Source organism: Primulina eburnea, chromosome 12 (assembly GCF_022965805.1).
Source record: "Primulina eburnea isolate SZY01 chromosome 12, ASM2296580v1, whole genome shotgun sequence".
NCBI classification, from domain to species: domain Eukaryota; kingdom Viridiplantae; phylum Streptophyta; class Magnoliopsida; order Lamiales; family Gesneriaceae; genus Primulina; species Primulina eburnea.
Window position 1 is genome coordinate 32,596,839 of NC_133112.1, and position 23,573 is coordinate 32,620,411.

At 35.3% G+C, this 23,573-nt stretch overlaps 1 protein-coding gene and 1 pseudogene across 2 annotated transcripts; both read right to left on the reverse strand.

Moving 5' to 3' along the window:
• LOC140807779 (uncharacterized) lies at positions 1-3,321 on the reverse strand (annotated as a pseudogene).
• Positions 3,322-16,418: 13,097 nt separating this feature from the next.
• LOC140808274 (probable alpha,alpha-trehalose-phosphate synthase [UDP-forming] 9) lies at positions 16,419-20,972 on the reverse strand. Of its 2 annotated transcripts, none has more exons than XM_073165349.1 (4): positions 20,798-20,972; positions 17,697-19,786; positions 17,315-17,582; positions 16,419-17,225 (listed from the first exon to the last, which is right to left on the reverse strand). In XM_073165349.1, exons 2-4 carry the CDS (start codon positions 19,679-19,681, stop codon positions 16,896-16,898), a joined length of 2,583 nt encoding a protein of 860 aa, XP_073021450.1. In that variant the 5' UTR covers positions 19,682-19,786; positions 20,798-20,972; the 3' UTR covers positions 16,419-16,895. The 2 variants fall into 2 exon arrangements, with proteins under 2 accessions (XP_073021450.1, XP_073021451.1); XM_073165350.1 differs by having other exon boundaries at positions 20,711-20,962.
• Between the last annotated feature and the right edge of the window lie 2,601 nt (positions 20,973-23,573).

The following is a 23,573-nucleotide window of genomic DNA, read 5'->3' on the forward strand; positions in this document are numbered from 1 at the left end:
TAACAGATTTCGAAAAACTTATGTTTGATAACATTTCTTTTCAACAGCTACAATAGATATATAAGGTGAATTTTACACTAGGAAACCTAGTCTAGCAAAAGATGCCATCTCCAAAGGTGTAGGAATACAATAATTTGCACCTAGCTAGCTATACCCCAAACTTTTAATACATCCCACCCACAAGAAATCTTGAAAAATTAAAGAACATTATGCATGTGCACTAAAGATCAATGTCCATACCCATGGCTGACTCGAGAATGAATGTTACGATGATCATAAACAGGAAAACCATGGTTGAGAGGCTTAATTACCATGTTTTCTTGCTGTTTGTCTTGCTCTTGCACTGCCCCAAAAACTATCTCATTGGTATTCTCAAAGCTCTGTTCGTAGTAAGTTTGTGGGGCAGAGGAACGGTACTGATGATGATGTTGCTGCTTCTTTGTTTGTTGTTGCTGATGATCTCCGTCCCACTCACTATAGAAAGCACGGCCTTGGCGAAGCTGTTGCATTTTCTCGGAATCTTTGGACATGAAGGGATAGGTTTTCCGTGGAGTAGGGGTCCGAGTTTCAACGGTAGGAGGCTCATCCTCATCTGGAATAACAAAGCTCTCTTGCAACGGCCAAGAATTTGAATACTTTTGATGTTGGTAATACTGATTTTGGCTATTATGTCTTGATGGCTTCTTGTGGAACACAGTGAACACTCCTCCCATGATTTCTGCAGCAGATGCTCCAGTTTGGGCAACCAATCTCCCAATAGATCCCAGAAAGCTTTCTTCTTGTTTTTCTTGATCATCTTCTGTTGGAATTAGTGGAGGTCGTTTCACAGATTTCATTGGAGTCTGATATGTGTTGGGAGAAACACGTGCTTCCACAATTTCCTGATGCAAATAATAGAAGGTAAAAGATATGGATAATTGACCAGCTAAAGATAAAATAGTAGTCATCCTTCAGAAACTAGATATGTCATGAAATTCAACTCACGTCTTGAGAAGAAACAATAGATCCAACCCTTTGTTGAAGCAAGGCTAGCATATAACCAAAGAATCCAGCTGCTATAAGCACCGCAATGCCTGCAGATATTCCATCTTATAAATTTCGTTATGAACATACTTGAGATTAACGAGTAATGTTTGAGGTATCTTACCTATGGGGAAACCACTTCCATACTGATAAGCACAATCATCAAAATGGAGTTGTATTTCACGAATTGCCTTGTTTCCACGGTCAATAACGAGAAGAGAGCAACTGCTCCCAATATAGACCACATCAAAATCATTTGAAAATTTTGCATCTTCGCTTGGTCCATCTACATGTCCACCACCACGACCCCGTTTGCCTCCAGCAATGGTTGTGACCCCTAGAGAAAGCAAGATGACCGCAATTGGAATCCATAAGCCATCACAATTGTTTATGGTCGCTCACCAAAACAAGGCAACAACAAATAAATGTAACCATACACACAACCATCCTTCTATGTAGGCTAAATAGAAAATCAAGAAGAATACCTGTATCACTAATCTTTCTGATTGCCATATTATCTGTGTCGGCAACATAAATGTTTCCTCTGTCATCAACTGTAAGCCCTTTCGGGTGATTCATCATTGCTTCCCTCAATTTTCCATCCACATGTCCATAGTATCCATCAGCAGACCCTGAAACCAACTTTGGCCGGCTGTCTGAAATATATATTAGCAAATTTAGTCGATGTGAAGGGGGAGGGGAACATATTAAAAAGGGCAGGAATCAGTTGATAAAACTTTTGAGTTGAATTCCCAGCAATCAATTCTGTGCTAAAAATCGTGTGCTCCAAAAAAAGAAGAATAGGGTCTTCTAATACATTACAGCAATCTTACAACCCCAAATTATCGCACATCTGACGTCTACTATACTACAGCTAGAAAATGAAATACGCCCTATTCAGGGCTAGACCAAAAGTATGTAGTAGAAGCAACCATTTCAAAACAGTTGACAAACCAAACTTAGCTAATTAACCCATTTTGGCATATCATTGTCAACAAAAGTATGGAGACAAGAGTCCAACATAGTATCAACATCAGCAATTCAACTTCCAATTTAGAACAAACGTATAAATTCCATTCAGCTTCAAACAACAGGTAAATCAATATATGGATATAAGTAGAACAGTCTTGGGCAAAAACCGCACCACATGATCTAAGAAAGCACCAAGACATACACAACTAGGTCGAGTGATTTAACCAATAAATCACAATAAAAGGTGAACCACTTCAAAAACTTACATAGGGACAAAGAGGAGGAAATCTTATAAAGATTGCTATTAGCGGAATCCAAAATTAGAAGGTCCCCATCAGATAATGCTTCAACAGCATACGGCTCAATGCCAAGCTTGCTGCCATCAAAGACAGTCTCCACATTATACCCAGGTCTCAAATTTCATCATTGGACGTCCTGATATCACTGCAAAACGTCATAAAATCATGCCGATTTTCGCATTTAACGAACAAAAAATATCAAAATACAATATTTCACGAAATTTTCAATACATTGTATAATTAATCTTTACCTGCTTTCGTCGTGACCTTGAGTGATAAAACCCGTTTCATCGCCATGGAAAATGCATTTGAGAAAAACCCATTAACAATCCCTGTTCAATCAGTGAAAGAATAAAAGGTTCAAATATTTTTTTTTAAAAAAAACTGATCAAACGAGAAGAAGCTCAAAGGACACAATAGAAATGCATATCCATACAAACAAAATGTGCAAAGGAAAATACTTACTGGCAGGTGAGGAAGTAAGTGAGACAGAGTACACACCACCAAAAAGAAGAATAACCGTGAAGAGCAAGGCCAGAACGTTTTCCCCCATCTTAAAAGCCATGTCTCAAAGCATACGTTCAAGAAACACAGAGAACTACCAAAAAGGTTCAAAATTAGAGATCGAAAGGCCGCATTGCTCGAAAGTTAAAGTCTAAAAACAGAAGGGTTTGTGGGTTTTGAGATTCTTTTGATGAAAAGAACAAGAGAATAAAAGGAAGATGGCAAAAAGTAATGGTGTGCGCGAGGCGAGGCAGTGAGCGAAGAGTGAGGGGAGTGTGAAATGGCTAATGACAGAGAAAAAGGAACGAAAGAATGCGAGACGGGGAGTCTGTGTTGGGTGGAGTGAATGGTAGCGTGGAGCCCCACCACCATTCTCCTTCTTAAACAGAAAATGGAATCAAAACTCCGATCCTCTCATACAAGATTTTGATTGTGCGTAATCATCATATTTAGAGGACAATCCAACACCAATAATCAGCTAACAGAATTGAATTGGGGTGTGCGAAATGATATCTGTGCAAAATACGATAATGATGGGACATTTAAACAGCAAACTTAAGGCTGTCAACACATGCTTTTTAACGGAAAATACAGTAAAGAGTAAAGGCTAATTTTATATAAATTTAGATATTGTTGTGCAAAAGTGAAATCTAATCTCTTCAATGAATGGTTGATTAGATTTTGTTTACATAAAATAAAAAGTGTGTGCTTGGAATCTGAATTTTTTTAATGGAAAGAGCTTGCAACCTTTACATTTGGTTGTACATTGGGCAACACTCAGATTTAACACAGTAGTTGTAAATCACGTTAATAAGTGTCGAGAATTCCTTAAGTAGTAGTTTTATTTTTTTAATTATTGGAAGAAAGTAGTATATTGAATTTCACTTTCAAGAAAAGAAAATTTTGGTCATGTAAATCCGTTCTAATTTGGTAATGGACATCTGATTAGTTAAAAAAAATCAATAAAATAACTTGATTTTCATATCATTTTTCATGAGAATTCTAATATAACGACATACATATCAATAATGTTGAGCATCGTATCAGTAATATACAACGTCACGTCGACTATGACAGAAAAATGATTAAAATAATGAAGAAGTCAATTAGGTATTATATTAATAACTAATTTTGACTAATTATAAGACCTCATTTTATAACAGCCCTCGTAGAACGGTGGTCACTAAAACATTACAAGGAAAATCATATAGAAAAATATTAATTTTAATATAACATTTTACATTGGCTTACTATCTTGCATGTTGATGCATAAATTGTCCTAGTGCTATCTTGAGATATTGCAACCTTGTCCTGGTGCTATCTTGAGACATCTAAGAAGGCGGTGTACATAATCAAGATGAGGCTTTTTTGTTTGATGCATAAATTGACCAAGTACAAAAGCTGAATATGCGATTTATGATCTTGTATTGTGAGATAGATCAATTTCTCGACTATTATGTGATAATAGATTGGATCCTCGAGGAGATCTCCATCACTTGAACTCAACTTGACATTTTGTTGCATAAGAAAATTGGTTGGTTTTGTACCAAGTAAACCAGTTTCTTCAATTATGTCTAACCAATAATTCCGTTGACGTATAGAATTTCCAGCTTTAGAGCGTGCAACTTCAACTCCAAGAAAGAACTTCAAAGAACCGAGATCTTTATCCAAAATGTCTATTGAGAAACCTCATGAGATCATCAATCAATTTTCCATCATTTCCTGTGATAATCACTCACTGGCATAAAGTAATATAACAATGAAAGAATTATCACAAAATTTTGTTAACAAAAGAGTAATCTACACTTGATATTGCTCAAAACCAATGTTTTGAATTGAAGTAAAAAATTTGTAAAACCAGCTTCAAGGCTTGCTTGAGTCCATATAATGACTTCTTGAGTCAACAGAAAAATTCATCCCCACATCGATGTAAACCATGTGGATGTCGGATATATACTTCTTCATCAAGTTCTCCATGAAGGAAATCATTTTGGACATCCATTTGGTGAAGACTCCGTATGTGAATATCCTCTATAGCCAAAAGGCAACGTACAGTGGTACGTTTTGCAACTATAGCAAAGGTTCTGGTGTAATCGGTCCCTTCCCATTGTGTGAATCCTTTATCCACAAGTCGCGCTTTATATTTTTCTATTATATCGTCTGAAAGACATCAATTTTGAAAGCTCGTTTGGATCCAATAGGTTTGTGGGTTGGAAGAAGGTGAACCAAGATCTATGTGTTTTTTTCTTCTAAAGCCTGAAGTTATGTTTGCATTACCTCAACCCACTTTGGATCTTATCTGGCATAAGATGTTGATTCAACCAAGTGAGAGATGTGCACAAAATTCTTATTACAATGAGAGATGTTAGAGTGAGAATTGTACTTATTTAACGGATACTTGCTGGCAGATGTGGGAGAAGAGTTTGCTACTAGTGCAAGCAATATAGCATGGTTTACTTGGTAGTCCTGAAGATGAGCTGAAGTTTTGGTTGATTGCTTAGAGTGAATGAGTGGAGTAGAGTAATTTTGGGACAAAATTGGTGCCGGTTATGTGTCGATATCCATATGATGTGGAGATTCATTTTGAGATGTCTCATAGGATATATTGGTTGGTTTGTGTGGATCAATAGAAAAAGAAAGTTTTTTCGCCACCAAATAGCATGGGTAAAACCGGTGTAATGTAGAGAAATGAAGGATAATTCTCGCTTGGAAATCAAAAAACACTTCTTTCTTGGGAACCAAAAAGTATATATGGAATGTTTTTTGATAATTCTCGAATAAGAGAGGAGGAAGGATGTCCCAAGATGTGATTGACATTATTAGCAAGGTGTGGATTTTGGATCGATTGGAGATAGTACAACCCATTATATTGCTTGCCTTAGACCAATCGTCCTCTTCATACCCACATCTATATCGGATGAAAAGTTACATTACATCAATATGCATTGTAACACTCAAAATTTAGGCACATGTAGCACTTCATCCAAAACTAAATCAGAAGATAGTTTTACGAAACCAATGGATTTAACTTTTGTTATAACACCAGCAGTTAATCCAACAAAATCACAATGAGTCTGATTCATTATGAGTTGGTGCAGATTTGGATATATGGGTTGTTGTGCCGCTATCGACAATCCAATATGAAGTTGAGAACTGGCCTACGTTGAGTAATATTGCAAGTTGGTGTACCTATAATGTCTGCAAGAGGCTGATCATTACCATTTTCTTGGTGAAGAAACGCCATTAATTTATTGTATTCCTCGATGGGAAACATTGTCCCCATGTAGTTGTTGTCCTTTGTTGCAAAAATGTGGTTATTTTGGCCTTCATGAGAGGATTGCATCGCGTAGTTATCAATGTTTGATTCACTCTTGGCTGCAACATCAGTTTGTCGTTCTTGTTGAAGCACAAGATAATGGGTTTGGCGAGTGTCAAGTAGTGGCCTCATCATCAAGATACCCTCATATAAGTCCCATAAAAGACTTCATGACCCTTTCTTTTTCTTCATGTTCAACATGTGATTTTAATCCTCCACAATTGAAACGAAGAGGATCATGGTATGAAGCCAATTCATCCCAAAGAGCTTTAACTTTTGTGAAATAAGTAGAGACATATTGTTGTCTTTGTAGGTGTTAGATGATTTTTGACGAATTTGAAATATCCTTGAATCATCTTATTAAATTATGACTTGGAACTAATTCAACTCCGAAAACTAACTCAAGGAGAGGATTTTTCAAGATCGTATATACATTTCTTAATGACTTAATCATCTTATGTGAAAAATTTAACACACTCTCTTACGCTCAGTAATGAACATATAGAGCGTAAAGATTTTACAAGACATTATCGGTAAGCCCATAAGACAATCCAACACATAAAGATTGATCTTGACTTTGTTACCATGTTAATATTGAGACTTGGACCTAACTCATTTCCAAAAGCTAGCTCGAATTGGAGAATTGTCTTTCCCAAGTTTGGTGGATGTCGTTATTGGATGAATGTGAGACATTTAACACATCTCCTTGTGAAAACCTCTCTTTGAGATTTTTCCCAACTTTGGTGGATGTCGTTATTGGATGAATTTCGTTTAAGATCCATGATAAAACCATGTCATTCCATCTCTTCCATATATGATGTTTTGAATTTGTAGAGATTGGTGCTTTAATAGATCCATTAACAAATCCAAGTTTGTTCTTCGAAATATGGCTAATGTGCATAGTGTTGGTCCCACGTGTGACAACTTGAAATAGTAATATGGAAATAAAGTAAAAAACTGGACACTGAGATTTACGTGGAAACCCTAATAATTATTAGGATAAAACCACGGGTAAGATGAAAATAATTCAACTATAACATTTTATGGTGTACAAATGTACAATAACTCACTTTGTTTCCAAAGAAAATACACATTATCTTAATATATGAGAACAAACATCTCACAAATATTATAGAACTAAGCACTCAAATGCTACAAGATGATAGAGAACTTGATGAAGGGATGCTTGAATTATGAAATAATGCATCTACTTTTAGATACAATTCCTCGTCTGAATACAAGTATCTTCTGCACATTTTCATTGTCTGAATCAAATGCTAATTTCATTTTTCCCGCTGCAATAAATGACTTGACTTTTCCTTATATTTAATGTGACATTTCCTAGCTTTGCCGACATTTTTTCCACTTGGAGATTTGATTGAAAATCAAACACATCTCCACACATTTTTTCAATCTTGTCATTCGCTGCTGCTTATGTTTTTGCTGGGAAACTTGAGGATCTACTCAATTCAAATTTATTAAGGTTCACTGACTTGGTCAAAAATCAGCTATGTTATCATTTGTATGGATATTATGCATACTCATGATTCCTTCTTTTAATACTTCTCGAACAAAGTGAGATTGAACTCCAATGTGTTTAGTCCTGGAATGAAAGACTAGATTTCTTACGATGTGCAAGACACTTTGATTGTCACAAAACAAATGAACATTCTCTTGTTTGTGCCCAATCTCCTCCAATAAGCTTTTAATCTATATTGTCTCCTTAAATGCTTGAGTAGGTGCCAAATATTCTGCCTTCACTGTAGATAATGCCACAACTGTTTGCAATTTTGAAACTCAGCTTACTGCTCCCTCTGCAAGTGTAGACACATAACCAGTAGTAGATTTTCTCTTATCAGGATCACATGCATAATCTGAATCGATATAGCCCCTGAGTGTAAAATCAGATCCTCTATAACATAATGCAGCATTTGAATTACCCTTAATATATCTAAATATTCTTTTAACAGTGCTCCAATCCTCTCGTCCAGAATTCGTCATATACTGACTAACTACTCCCAGCTTGAGCAATGTCTGGTCTTGTGCAGATCATAGCGAACATCAAACTTCTCACTGCTGATGCATACGGTACTCGAGAAATTTTCATCATCTCTGCTTCACTGCTAGGATATATCTCGGAGGATAACTTGAAGTTAACACGATGAGGGGTCGAAATTGGCTTACTATCTTGCATGTTTAAGCGTTGCAAGACTTTCTTCAAATAATTTTTCTATGAAAGCCAAATCTTTCTGTTACTTCTGTTTTGGTGAACTTGCATCCCTAGAAACTTTTTTGATGGTCCCAAGTCCTACATATCAAATTCCCTAGCCAACTATGCATTCAATCCTTGGACCCGATCTTTGTTGGGGCTTGCTACCAGCATGTCATTCACATACAACAGCAAAATGATATAATCATCACTAGACCTCTTGAAATACGTACAAAAGTCTGCACTCAGTCTGTTGTATCCAAGGCTCATTATATAGGAATAGAATCTCTTGTGCCAACACCTCGGCGTCTGTTTTAGACTATACAGAGATTTGTTCAACCTGCAAACCAAGTTCTCTTTGTTTTTTTCTGCTAAACCTTCTAGCTGGAATATATAGATTTCTTCTTCAAGATCTCCATGAAGAAATGTTGTTTTCACATCTAGTTGTTCTAGATGTAGGTCAAACAAAGCACATAATGTCAAAACTACCCAGATTGTTGTAACCCGAATCATATGAGAAAATATCTCATTGAAGTCAATGTCTTCTTTCTGAGCATACCCTTTTACAACCAATCTTCCATGATATCGCTCCACTTGGTTATTGTCATTACGCTTGATCTTATGGACTCATATTTACCAATGGATTTTCTCTTTCGTGGTAGTGTAACAAGATCTCAAGTTTTATTCTTGTTTAATGCCTCTAATTCTTCGTGCATTGTTATCATCCATAAGGATACATCTTAGCTTTGAGTAGCTTCGTGGAAATTCGATGACCCGCCGTCCTTTGATAAAAGACAATATGAAATATTGTTTTCAGTGGCATAATCTGAAAGCCAACGTGGTGGTTTTCTATCTCGAGTTGAGTGCCTCACATTTGAAACCTCAGACTCAATATGTTCTTGTTCTTTGTGTTTTGGTACTACTTCACAAGAAATTTTACATTCGTCCGTCTTATTTTCCACATGAAATATATTAGTTTCTGAATTCAGTATGCATTTATCTCCATTTACCCTATCTTCCTCGAAGATAACATATCTGGTGATGACAAGCTTGTAGACAGTAAAATCCCACAAGTGAAACCTTTTTACGACATCATCATAACCCAAGAAGATACATTTTCTAGATTTCGGATCCAACTATGATCTTCCTTGATCATTGTACAGAAAGTGCACAGAACTTCCAAATATATGCAAATAAGAATATTCAGTCGGCTTCTCAGTCCACATCTCCATCAGAGTCTTTAGATAAATCGCTACAGAAGGAGAACGATTGATAATATAACAAGCGATTTTAACTGTTTCTGTCCAAAATGACTTATCTAGACCCGCAGTCTTCAACATGGCTCTTGTTCTGTTTACAAGGTCATGTTCATTCGCTCCGCCACTCCATTATGTTGAGGTCTGTAAGCCGTCGTAAACTATCTTTTGATGCCCTCATATTGACAAAATACATCAATTTGTCATTGGTATAATCTCCTTCGTTGTCAGTCCTCAAACACTTGATTTTCTTTTCAAAATCAAATTCAATCCACGCTTTGAAATCTTTGAAGATCTGAAAAACATCTGATTTCTTCTTGTTTGGATACACTTAACATCTCCTAGAAAAATCATCAATGAATGAGACAAAGTATCTCGCTCCTCCTAGGGATACAACCGGTGCTTGTCAAATATCTGAATGAATCAGCTCCAATATGCTTTTTCTTTTGGCATTGGGAGTGTCAAACTTTAATCTTTGTTGTTCACTGGTAACATAATGCTCACAAAAGTAGTGACATTTTTGTAAGTCCCGCCAACAGCTTCAGTTCTGAGAGAATTTTCAACCCTCGTTCTGAAATATGCCCAAGCTTTCTATGCCATAACATTGTTAAGTCTTCTCTTGAACCAACTGATGCAACAGTTAGTTCTTTATGTGTTTCTCCCAAAAAAAAATACAGATTTGCATCAAATTTTTTCACCTTCATAACCACGAACGCACTCTTCACAAGTTTCATGATCTCGTTCTCGATACGAGTTTTGCAATCGATATCATTTAATTGTCCCGAGGACATCCCTTCACATGTCGTAGCTCATGTATGGTGCGAATGGTACCATCAAATATTTTTATTTTGATAATACCGATTTTTTATAGTACCGACCCCAGCAATTTTTAAGGCATAATCATTTCTCATGAATACAGATCATCCTGAGAATGGTTCATAATGATCAGATCATTCTCTTTGAGACGTCATGTCACGTCACTCCTGAATCCATAATCCATGTGTCACAAAATTTGTGCATGATTTCTGCACTTTTGCCGATTCCCTGAATAATATTTCACCATCGCCTGAAGTGCTGACCACATTTCCTTGAGAATTCTTCTCGATACTCGAACATTTTTTCTTGAAGTACCCTTTACAGCTACAATTAAACAGTAAATATTTTTCTTCTTACTTCTCGACTTTGATCTACCTCGTCTTTGGCTTCCACTGGAGTCACGGTTTATAAATCTTCCTCTTATCATCAGTAAAGCCTTTGCCTGCTTCGAAGTTACCAATATATCTTCCTTATTCTTGCGCGGGCTTTCTTCTCCGATAACCGCAGTTAAGACATCGTCGAATTTTAGAGAGCTCATAATAATATTGTTGGTTAAGTTGATGATAAATTGATTATATGAATCTGATAGACTTCGAAGTAAAATATCTGCACGTTCATTTTCCTCTATTTTATGTTTCACATAAGTGATTTGGACAAATAGAGTATTTAGTATGTTGATATGATCGTTCATCAATAAGGATTCCGTCATCCGAAGAGTATAAAGCATTTTCTTTAGGAAAATCTTGTTGTATAGTGACTTGACCTCGTAAATATTTGTCAGAGTATCACAGATAATTTTTGTTGTTTTTATCTAAGAGATACTTGAAAATACTTCGTTTGCTATAGCCAAGTGTAAATTGTCAACAACAATATCATTCATCTGATTCGATTTTCCATTATCCTTCATTTCCACCTGTTTATCTCCAATAACTGCCAAACAATTCTCTTTTCTTAAAACTGCTTGTATCTTTATTTTTCACAGCATAAAATTACTTCAATTGAACTTTGTTATCTCGTACATGTCCGTCATTATGTCTACAACAATTTAGTAGACTAGAGAAAATAATCTCGCCTTAATAAAAAGATCTTTTAAAAATATTTCTGATGTAGAAGATCAGTCTAGGCTGTAATCACAGAGCATACTCAGAATTTTAAAAAAATTTAAACCAAGGCTTTGATACAATTTGTTGGGCCCACGTGCGACAACTCGAGATAATAATATGGCAATAAAATATAAAACCGGAAATCGAGATTTACGTGGAAAACCCCTCAAAATTATTAGGGTAAAAACTACATGCAAGATGAAAAGATTCGACTACAATATTTTATGGTGTACAACCACTCACTGTGTTTCCAAATAGAACAAACATTTCACAAATATTATAAAACTAGACACTCAAAAGCTATAAGATGAGAGAAAACTCGATGAAGGGATATTGAACGCAAGAATATTCCGCACATTTTCATTGTCTGAATCAAATGCCAATTTGTTTTTTCCGCTGCAAAAGATGACTTGACTTTTCCTCATAATTGATGTGACTTTTCCTACCTTTGCCGATACACAGCATGAATCCATTGTTCGTAGTGGTATCCCTCAAGTGGTTTAGAGACTAGAATCATACACGAATGGTCTAAGGGATGCAAAAGGAGGGGTCGGAAACATCAAATGTTGTTTCTGTTGTTTTTTTATGTTACAAAAAGAACGAGAGTGGGAGAATTTCCAATATGTAATTCTTGTGATAATAATGGTATACAAGAGCTATTCTAATAATATATTATATATATATACACTAATTTGCATGCCTATTACTACAACGATCCATGTGATATGTCAAATTCGTGAGTGCCAAATTTTCTGTCCTCAATCATTCTCGCAGTTGTACAAGATTGCGTAACCAAATACATGACAATTCCCTTTCCTTGACAAATATGAGAATACATATTTTACTATCGCGTGTTGTAAGAAAAAAACCGAATCGGAAAAAAAAATATTTTTTTTGATAATAAGGGACTATTTTTATTCATTTACACAAAATAAAAGAGTTTAACATTAATTGGGGCACAAATAATGTGAATATTGTTTATTTGTGAGATGGTGGTTCTTTAAAATAAATTGATAGCGACCCATCACACTATAAATCCCTTAAATGTGATCAATTTGAGTTAACTTAATCAGTTGAACATGCATTTATGTCACCTTAAATTCAATTTTAATGTCCTCTAAATGATAATAATATGATTTTACATAAATATATAATTAAACATAAGAATATAAAATACCTTCTATTGTAGAAAAAATCAAAAGTGTCCCTAATGAGTGATTAATTTGGTTGAGTGTGTGAAGCTTCACGCGAATGTTCTATATTTGAATCTTATAATCTCTCTATTTTAGGGTTCGGTCGATCCTATACCCCTGCAGGCACGATCCAACGGTTCAGATTTTTTCGAGTCAATATTTTTTTTTTTTTACAAGGAGTTGGGCCCGGATCCTGCACGGGCAGGGTGAAACAAACCCTATTTTAGTATGTTTACAAACTTTTGCAGGTTTACTTTAATGTACGTGGTTTGCATGTTAGTACACATATATGGTATTTACTCAATATTCACCCGAATAATAGTGGCCAAAATTCCTTTCATAAAAAAATAAAGAGAAAAAACAAAAAGTGTTCAACAGTGTCCGCATGTAAGATCAATATCTGTAAACCTTTTCTTTTTATTTGGAGGAAAAAAGGATAGAAAAGAAAGAATATAATGGGACAATCTAGTGGAGCCATTTACTTTTTTATCAGCTTTTGGCGGTCAAACTATAGACCATGTTAAATAGTAATTCAAGAGCAAGAGATCTTTTTATATTTCTTAAAATTAATAAGATGTTAGAGCTTATATATGTGTGTGTGTGTGTGTGTCGGGTGTTTGTTGGTGAGCATATGTGAGCAGGGACGGATACAGAATGATATGTTTGGGGGGCCGGTCTACCTCAATTCCTGAACGTCAGAAAAAATTCCAAAAATCCTCGTCTTTCCTTCCGATGTGTCTCTAAACTCGCGTCACACAATATTTCACTCTTCAGTCGACAATATAGCAGATGTTTTGCAAAAAGTTACGTTAAGTTATTATTTCAAATGGCTTTCTTGATTGTGTTTGTATTAACCAACTATGAAGGTTTTAAGTTGGGCCTTTGTAAAAGCTCGTTATTTAAGTTTAAAAAAAAAATACAGAACAATGTCAAAAAACAGAGTATAAGAAGAATAGAACACGTGATCATATGTGTAAACCTCAAAAGTTTTTAACCATTAGACTAATTATAGATACTTTAAATTTTGATGGGTCAAATAATATATATACTAAATAATAATATATATTTTATATAGTAATAATTATTTTAAAAAATCAAGGGGGCCGTGGACCCCTCCGGCCCTACACTGAATCTGCCACTGTCTGTGAGCGTGATGTTTGCATGAACATATCTGAGCGTCCATGAGTTCATCAACATACGTCCAAGATATCAAAATATTATATGCAGTTTTCATATGTTATATATTTATCGTGAACACTTATATGAACATCGATGTTGTGATATTCATTTATTGGATGTCCAATTTTCTTATATTTCATCATATCTTAAAATGTCACATCCTATGTGTTCACATACATGTGTATCCAGGATATATATATATATATATATATATATATATAAGCATGAACAAAGTTTGGCATTGATATTCTCTAGATCCAGGATTAAAGGTAGCATAAAGATAGATGTTCCAAAAATTACTTACATTCATTTTAAATCTTTTTCTTAAAATTCATTTTCTTCTTTACTAAATGCAAAATACTGAAGCCTCTCTTTATCTCGAAAGATAGGATGTCCTAAAACTCATCGATTCACGACACTTGTCAATTTGCGTTTATTTAAATTGATCATGTTTTCATTTGATGAAAAATATTCAATTTTATATTAATTTTGTCTGAAAATATTAAGTTTTGGTTGTTTAAAATATATTAATTTGACAGTGTACCAATCGAATAAAAGAGTAACGAAGTTTCAAGAGTAATTCTTGGGGAAAGGGAAAATATATAGAAGATTGGTAGCTTAATTCCAAGAATTCTTAAACCCAATTTTCTTTTCAAAAATAAAATTTATTATTATTGAAGAAGTAGCAATAATAATAATAATAATAATAATAATAATAGACTCGAATGTCACAATCAAAATTAAAAAGAGAAATTCTCGACAGAAAAATAAAGGGACATGTTCCAAATGGATACAAAAGTGCCTGATTAATGGTGTTTGATTGGAAACTTTATTAACATGAATTTTTTTAAAAAAAAATAAATGTAATATTTGATCTAGAAGTTTTTTTCCGAAAGAGCACTTAATTATAATCGTAGTTTTTTGGTTATTTGATTTTAAAAAATAGAAATTGATTACACTTTTTTATAAATCAAATAAAAATTAATTTTATTGTGTAAAAACGAAAAACATAGTGGCCCAATTTTTTATACATTTTTTATACTTAATAAAAGTTTTTATACTTTTATTTTTTCCGAAAGAGCACTTAGTTACAATAAAAACGAGAAACATAGTGGAAATAAAAACGAGATTTTTGTATAACATAACATGTGATGGAACCATAAACAACACTATACAATCTTCTCTAAAATCCGTAACTTCTCCTTTTTGGACCTTTAAAAAGTTGAAAAACACAAGATTTTTAGAGGAAAGATATAGTACGTTTCTTAAAAGTATAATTTTCACCCGACACGCAATGGATCTTAATCTCGATTTAATTTAAAATAAACCTTAAATTCAAACGGATATTCATATAGTATGTCTTCTTTAATTTCATATTTCGAAAGAGTTAACCTCAACATCGTCGCTGAAATAAAAAAAATTGTGTGAGACGGTCTTACGGATCGTATTTTGTGAAACAGATCTCTTATTTGGGTCATCCATGAAAAAATATTATTTTTTATGCTAAGAGTATTACTTTTTATTGTGAATATCGGTAAAGTTAACTCGTCTCACATATAAAGATTTGTAAATTCATGGAACCGCCTCACAAAAAACTTACTATTTACGCTTTGTATATCTCTTCATGGAAATGCTTCATACATGTTTCTTACCCAAATAAGTGAACCCAAATCATGTTTGGGCTCACAATTTTTAGGTTAAAGAATCAGTACATTTTTTGCTTGCGGCTTCTCGCCAAGTCCACACCATTCTATGATTAACCAGAGTACAAGCTACATCCGGCCCTCTTGACAACCTAACTTCAAAGGGAAAAAACTTTATATTTCATTTACATTAGAAAAGAAAATTTTATCTCGACTCTTAGATCAATTAACTATATACTGGCAAGATTCATTGACCTAAGGGCAGGGTGGGTACAAGACTCAGGTCTTAGGTTCGAATCAAAATTTTGTGGGTAGTTTTTTTATAGATAAGAAATAAAAAAACTTTATATCACATTTTCATTTTGAAAAACACTTTATATTGCAATTAGCCTCGATTACCTTCTTTTCCCACCGTGAATCAAATTCAGAATGGAAAGTCCAAAGTTTGTCGAACAGTAAATCCTTTTTTCTGTCGTCATAAACCATTTTTTATTATAAGATCACGAGAATGAAGAAACAATTTAATCTATGGATTAATCCGTATTACATCTCAATAGCATGAGTACCCATAACAAATATACATCAATACACGTACGCATCTATCAGAGCATAAAGACCGCGACCATTCCAGTTGTTTGCCAGTGCAGAAACCAAGAACGCCGTATTAGCTCCAGATCAAGTGACTTTCAGAACGATGTATCAGCTCCAGATCAAGTGACTTTCAGTGGAACATTTTAAACCGTAAACATTTTACGTAGCGACATAAATATCTCAATATATCAGTATACGTTTGTGTGAGTATGTCAACAATTGAAGGAAGGTATATGTATATGATGGGGAGGAAAACTTCATCAAAGTTCACAAACTTCATTTGTCAACAGTGAGTATGAAGTGAACAAACGAGATCGATCAGCCAAGATCATGAATCAAACAAAACATTACATTTGGGATCATCAGTTCAACTATACAAAAACAATGAAGCCTTTGTCAACATCTCCAACATTTGCCAAGCTGAATTTCTTCCAAAAGGCTCTTTCTTCACATCCTACTCGCGGACACAAGAAGATCCAGGCCATTCTAAATCTTCTAATCCATAAAATTACTTTGTTTCATATTTCATGTATTTAAATGAATGGCACGTGTGTATTACAATTTTAAATTGTTCTAAATTTTCATGTCACTCATCTATGTACATGATACTTGATGCAAAACATCATTTGGAATACAAGATATGATTGCATCAAAGTAAGATCACCCTAAAGGCCAACTCAACCCATCATCCATATCCCCCCTATTTCAAGTTAAGATTATGTCTCACCTTTTTTTGCTACCGACAAAAGAAATTCACATAAGCAGTGGTCAATTTGAACAACAACCAAACTTTATAAGAAGCCATTGTCAAACTCGACCTGGAAGTGTGCACTGTGCTGTCTAGGCTTTGGATTAGAAGAACTGGCAAGCCCCCGAAGCAGTTTCACAACATCCGTAGTGTCATCAAGATAATATTTAGCCTTGCTTGGCTTCTGCCCAACAGTGCAAGCAAATATTTCTGGAGCTACGGGAAGGGTTGGATTAGAAACCGTGCTGAGTATGCTCTCAAACATATCTTCATCCGATCTATCGTCACCAATGCACATCACGAAATTTGGAGCTTTGCCATCATTAACCATCATAGCTATCACCTTTTCCGCAACCAAACCTTTGGTCACTCCCTGCAAATCAAGAATAATTAGTGGAATCATGTGTGAGCATGAGTGGACATTTTTTTGTGTGTGAGATGCGAGGGACAAGGGTATCATACTTGTGGTTTTACTTCAACAATGTGTTGTCCCCTCTGAACCACAACAGGTTCGTTTGCAAGAACATTTTCCAAGTGTACCAAAAGTTCCTTGGCTTGGCAGGATCCAAAGTCAGGATCCGCATCCTGATGTTGCCACACCAATGCACTCTCTTTAATTTCCATATAAGATCCATCAGTTGCTTCTGTGTAGAGTTTCATAATTGGCTCCACAATCTTTTTCCAATCAAGATCAAAAGCTAAAGCTTCCCAATCAGAGGTTATGCTTGACCTGAATAAAGAATAAATTGACCATCAGTTAGTCAGAAAAAGGCAGGCAACTAAAAGATCAGAAACGAATTCCACAAAAGAGAAGTGAACATTAGATCTTAAAATATTACCACACCTTATAAAGTATCCATGTTCAGCAGCGAGTCCCAATTTCTGACATGGGGCAAGCCAATCGCTGAGCGACACCCTGCCTCTCCCGCTAACAATAAACACTGTGTTATTTGGATCATTACACAGAGCATCAAGCACAGTCACCACATCAGGAGCGGGAGAACTGACCATGGAGGATTGAGGAACGACGGTGCCATCATAGTCCAGGAATATCGCCCTTCTAGTAGTCCTTTTATATGCTGAAACTATGTGATCCACAGATAACTTCCTAAAACTAGGAGAAAGTGATATAACCCTGAAACCGAGGCCTAATCCAATACCCCAACAACGCTTATCATAATGATCCTTGCATGCTCTCTCCAAGTCCTGCATGAAACTACGAGCCCAATAAGCTATATCATGAGAACTAACATAACGGAAGTGTTTCTCATGCCGCAGTCGCTTTTCTGCATCAGGAATGGTAATTGCCATATTCATAGCCTCGGCTACGGCATCAATATCCCATGGATTCACCCTAATTGCTCCACTCAGAGAAGGTGAACATCCAACAAATTCTGACACAACAAGCATGCTTGTCCTAGGAGAATCTGTTTTTGTACCCATTGCTTCATCCATACTAGAAGAACCCTGCCTGCACACTACATACTTATAAGGGACCAAGTTCATGCCATCCCTAACAGCATTAACTATGCAGCATTCTGCCATAGCATAATAAGCACTCTTCTCACTGCGAGATGCGTGACGATCGATCAAAATGATGGGCACATAACCAGGGTAGCCAAAAACCTCATTTATTCGTTTTACAGCCGAGTAAGTTTCCTTTTTGGCTTCTTGAACATCTTTCCCAGAACTCCTAGCAGGATTCACTATTTGAATCAATACTAGTTTTCCTTGAAACTCCCGATGCTGCTGCAGGAGTTGTTCAAAAGCAAGCAACTTAAGACTGATGCCTTTGAATATATCCATATCGTCTACACCAAGAATCAACTTCTTGTCCTTGAACTGCTCTCTGATTTCTTTGACTTTGTTGCATGTAGAAGGCAAGTTCAGCACAGATTTCAGCCTACCCATGTGAATACCTACTGGAAGAATTTTTATATACACTGTGCGGCCAAAATAATCAAGTCCAATGTGGCCTCTCTTAGATTCATAGTCCAGGCCTAGCATTCTACCACAACATGACAGGAAGTGACGTGCATAGTCAAATGTATGGAAACCAATTAAATCAGAATTTAATAATCCTTTCAGAATTTCATCTCTAACAGGCAATGTTCTATATATCTCCGATGAAGGAAATGGACTGTGAAGAAAAAACCCAAGCTTGATTCTATTGTAACGCTTCCTTAGAAATGTAGGTAGAACCATGAGATGATAATCATGAATCCAGATGAAATCATCCTCAGGGTTGACTACTTCCATGACCTTGTCGGCAAAGCTCTTATTTGCAGACACGTAAGCCTGCCACAACTGTCTGTCAAAGCGATCTCCATGATCTGGGCACATAGGTAGCATGTAGTGGAAAAGAGGCCAGAGTTGTTGCTTACAGAAACCATGGTAGAATTTTTTTTGGATATCTTGCGGAAGAAAAGCAGGCACACAGTTGAAATCATCTAGAAGTCTTTGTGCAATTTCCTCCTGCTCTTTGGCTTCTATTTCAACTTTGAGAGATCCGACATATATAACCTCAGTATCTTGCGTAAATCCATCTTTCGATTGTAGCAAAAGCGAATCCGCATCCAAACTAAAGCTCCATTTACCAGTCCCATTGTCCTTCTGAGCATGCAAAGGCAACATGTTTGCAACAATAATTTTCCTCTCGCGGCGAACAGATGATGTGCTGTCTGACTCGGCGTCACTGTTCCCATTACCATCAGACATAATACCAGGAAGAGTCATCACCCTTGGAAGACCTCTAGGAGTTTGAGGAACGTTCAGTAATTCTTCAGAAGCCAAGTCGAAGAAATTCCCACATGACCTTGAAACCATCATAGCAATAGTTATGTCAATTTAACTTTGTACTTTACAGGCCCTAATTTCCAAGAAACTGCTTTCCAAGACCTAGATGAAGTGGTCTCAAGAGAAACATCCACAAGCCTGCATCAATAGAAAATTCAAGTACACAATTTCATTCAAGGGTAGCACCTTCATTTCACATAGGGTCATTTATCCAAACTAGTTACCATGTGAGGAGAATATGCATGCAATCAAACAGATAATAAAAAATGGAAACTGCCACAGAATAAATAAAATTAAACAACCAGTTCTCAAAGCTGAACAAACATTGTAGCAACTAAATGATGATATCAGAGGTCTCAGAAAGTAGATCTGTCCCGTGAAAGTTTTCGCCGATACAAATCAAACGAAAAAGGTACGTCCTCAACGTGGAAGTAACAGCCACGAAGTGCAACTTACATACCACAGCAACCACTTTCATAAATTTAGACCATATCATCTTCATTCTCATATGTAAATGACCAGGTAAGGCCAAAAGCCACCAGGTTGCAAATAAATAACTCGTAGAAAGCAGTTTTTGAACAATAAAGAACATGAAACTACGTAAGCTACGCGATGAAAGCTCTCCACAAAATCTTCCTTCCAGCAAAAAACACAACTACTGCAACGCGTGCCGTCGATGAGTAAAAGCACAACAATCGACAGAGCCTCCAGCACAATCAGCGTGAAGAATCATAGCACGCGATTGCAGCAAAGAATTTCAAATCTCACCAAAAATTAAAACAACTAAGAGTCGATAAAATATTATGTAGAACTACAAGATTTACCAGAAACACAACTTTAATAATAAAAGCTACAAAAGTAACAACACTTAACGATAAAGTGAGCATGTAGAAAATACAATTTTTCATGAAACAACTTTTAATCTTTCACACGAAGCTCAAAATCCAGCAAAAAGAGAGAGAAAAATCAACAAAAACTAAAAAACCTCAAAAACTCAACCAATTCACTCAATTCTCAGTAAAAAATGCCTTAAACAACGAAAAAACGGAGCAGCGTACAAACCTATCCTCCATCACTCCAACTCTTGTTCGTCATCCCAAATCAATTGAATCACACAAGAAACCAAAAAAACAAAGTGAAAGTACTCACAGCGATCCCGATAAGCCGTCCACGTCAGCACGAGGGAACCGTTTCTCAATTGCTTTCCTCGGAGAGTTTTCCAGAGAGAGAGAACGGAAATGAGGAATTTGTACAGATGGATACGGGTTTCCTAGAGAGAGAAAGTGAGAGACGTTTTATGCTTTCGGATGGAAAAGGATAGAGATGATTAATGCGAACGGGATAAACCAAATGTACAACCAACCAAGCCTATCGTACAAGAGGTTGAAACTATAACAATTTTTAAATGCAAACTAAAGAGAAATGAGCTGGAAATTTGGTGGGAAAGAAGCGGATAGAGACGAGGTGGAGCTTAACTGCGGTTCTCTAATTTCAGCTAACCATGGTTTAGGGTTTCGCTTTCGAGTTTTTTTCTGCCACGTCTACCCCAATATATTAGCCCCCACGGTTGTATTATATTAACCATTTTGCCATTTTTTTACTAAATTAGAATGCGGTGTCTCATCCCTCCTCGATTTTATTTATTTTTTCTGTCATCCATTTTTATTTTTATTATCATTTTGTCAAACTTAATTTTAAAATTGAGCTAAATCTCATAGGTCAATTTAAAGAGAAACATTGTTCAAATCAATTCAGCTTATATTAAACATTTAATATATGTATAGAGTAGATTTATTGTGAGATGGTCTCACGAATTTTTATCTGTGAGACGGGTCAGTCCTACCGATATTCACAATAAAAAATAATACTCTTAGTATAAAAAGTAATATTTTTTCATGGATCACCTAAATAAGATATATGTCTTACAAAATACGACCAGTGAAACCGTTTCACACAAATTTTTGTCATACATATATCCCATTAATGAATGAAAATGTGATGTTTACAAGATATTATTGAATGATTCATGAGACAATTTAATATATAACTGTGGGTTTTAGATCTTATATCATGTTATGATTGAGGTTTGAACACAATTAATTTAACCTTAAAAACTAACTCAAACTTAGAGAGTTTTTCAAGTTCAATATATAACTCTCAATGATTTTAATTCAGCGGATGTGAGATATTTAACACTTAACGTGATAATTTGATCGAATGTTTTCTTAATAAATTAAATTAGAACTCCATCCTTATGAAAAATAAATAGAAATTTAACTGTTAATGAGAGTACTTAAGGGCATAATTGCAATCTCCACGGGCAAGAAAAGGACTTGATGGGTCAGTAATAAAAATTATTATCCTTTTCCACCAATTCACTATACACATGGTTTTTTTTATATAAATAAGTTGAGAAAGGTGTGAAAGTAGTCCTTTCGTGAATATTTTAACTGGATTATAATTTAGGTCAGATTTATCGAATGAAGCACCACACCATAATTATAAAATGAAATATCTGCGTCTACAATGGATGATAAAGGTCGATAATTGAGAAATTTATTATCTATATCTATATTATTTATTGAAATCAAACTCGTTTTATTAACCGACTTTTATATGGTACGTTTTTCTTTATGTTTTATTATCTCTCTCGTCAGGTCGATTTTAAAAATTAATAACTTTTATTTTTAAATTACGAAAGGATAAAAATTTGTGTGAGATGGTCTCACATGTCGTATTTTGTGAGACGTATATCTTATTTGGATCATCCAGAGTATTATTTTTTATTGTTAATATCGATAAGGTTAATACGTCTCACAGATAAAGATTCATGAGACCGTGTCACAAGAGACTTACTCTTAAAAAAACATTTCTTTCTTTAATTTTAATGCATAATACATGCATCATGTGTGTAACAATCCATTGATAGCGATTGATAACATTTTAGTAGGTTGTTTCGACTTTCGCGTGTATGAAATAATTTCACCGTAAGATGTGACCCAAGGCAGAAAACAGGTACAAAGAAACAATAACAATAATAAAATGGTTTCATGATCTATTTTTCCCCTTTTTTTGTAATTTCAAATTGCAATTTAGTTTTTCTTTTTATTTTACAATTATGATATAATCACATTTAAATAATAATTTCAAACAACACAATGATTTTTCATTAATTTTTATAATTATAACATGAGAAGATCTCTTGTGAGATGGTCTCACGAATCTTTGTATGTAAGATGGGTCAACCATAGCGATATTCACAATAAAAAATAATACGCTTAGCATAAAAAGTAGTATTTTTTCATGGATGACCCAAATAAGAAATTTGTCTCCAAAATACACCCCGTGAGACCGTTTTACACAAGTTTTTGTCTTATAACATTACTTTAATTTCAATATAAATCAAATTAATTATAAAAAAATTGCAAACGGAGTGGTTGCACTAGAAATAATAAAAAAAAAGTTGTGATACAACGCAAAGGCCAACCCTACCATCTAATTCATGAATAATAATAAAAAAATAAATGCCCGCATGGGCTTAGCCTGACTGGCTAGCAGTGGTGACATCTTGGAATAATGACTAAGGATCGAGTCTCGCAAGCGGCAGTGTGGGAGTAACTCCCTTCGACGTAGGGGGGAGGCTCCTTGTGCGCGGTGAGCACGGGTCTAGCCACTGCTGGTTGGTCAGGTTACCATGATTTACCTCCTCTCACATACCCGTCGGGCAGGGTGTGAGGGGCGCCCGGGGTGAGCGATTTCACCTTTTTGGAATAATAATAAAAAATAAATAAATAATGTGTGTGTGAGAGATAATTATAATTAATTATAATTAATGATATGGAGAATAATAAACAGTAATAAATGGACAGCCTTTAGTGAACGAAATTGTAATTCACGTGTTGATTTGTATTTAAGTTTCATTTAT

Bases quoted from the DNA above. Each gene is read 5' to 3' on its own strand.
- LOC140808274 (XM_073165349.1), bottom strand. From the start codon at position 19,681: ATGATGGTTTCAAGGTCATGTGGGAATTTCTTCGACTTGGCTTCTGAA. The intron at 17,583-17,696 runs GTGTGGTAATAT...TTCTTTATTCAG, and splicing joins GAACATGGATACTTTATAAG to GTCAAGCATAACCTCTGATT. The intron at 17,226-17,314 runs GTATGATACCCT...CTTGATTTGCAG, and splicing joins TTGTTGAAGTAAAACCACAA to GGAGTGACCAAAGGTTTGGT.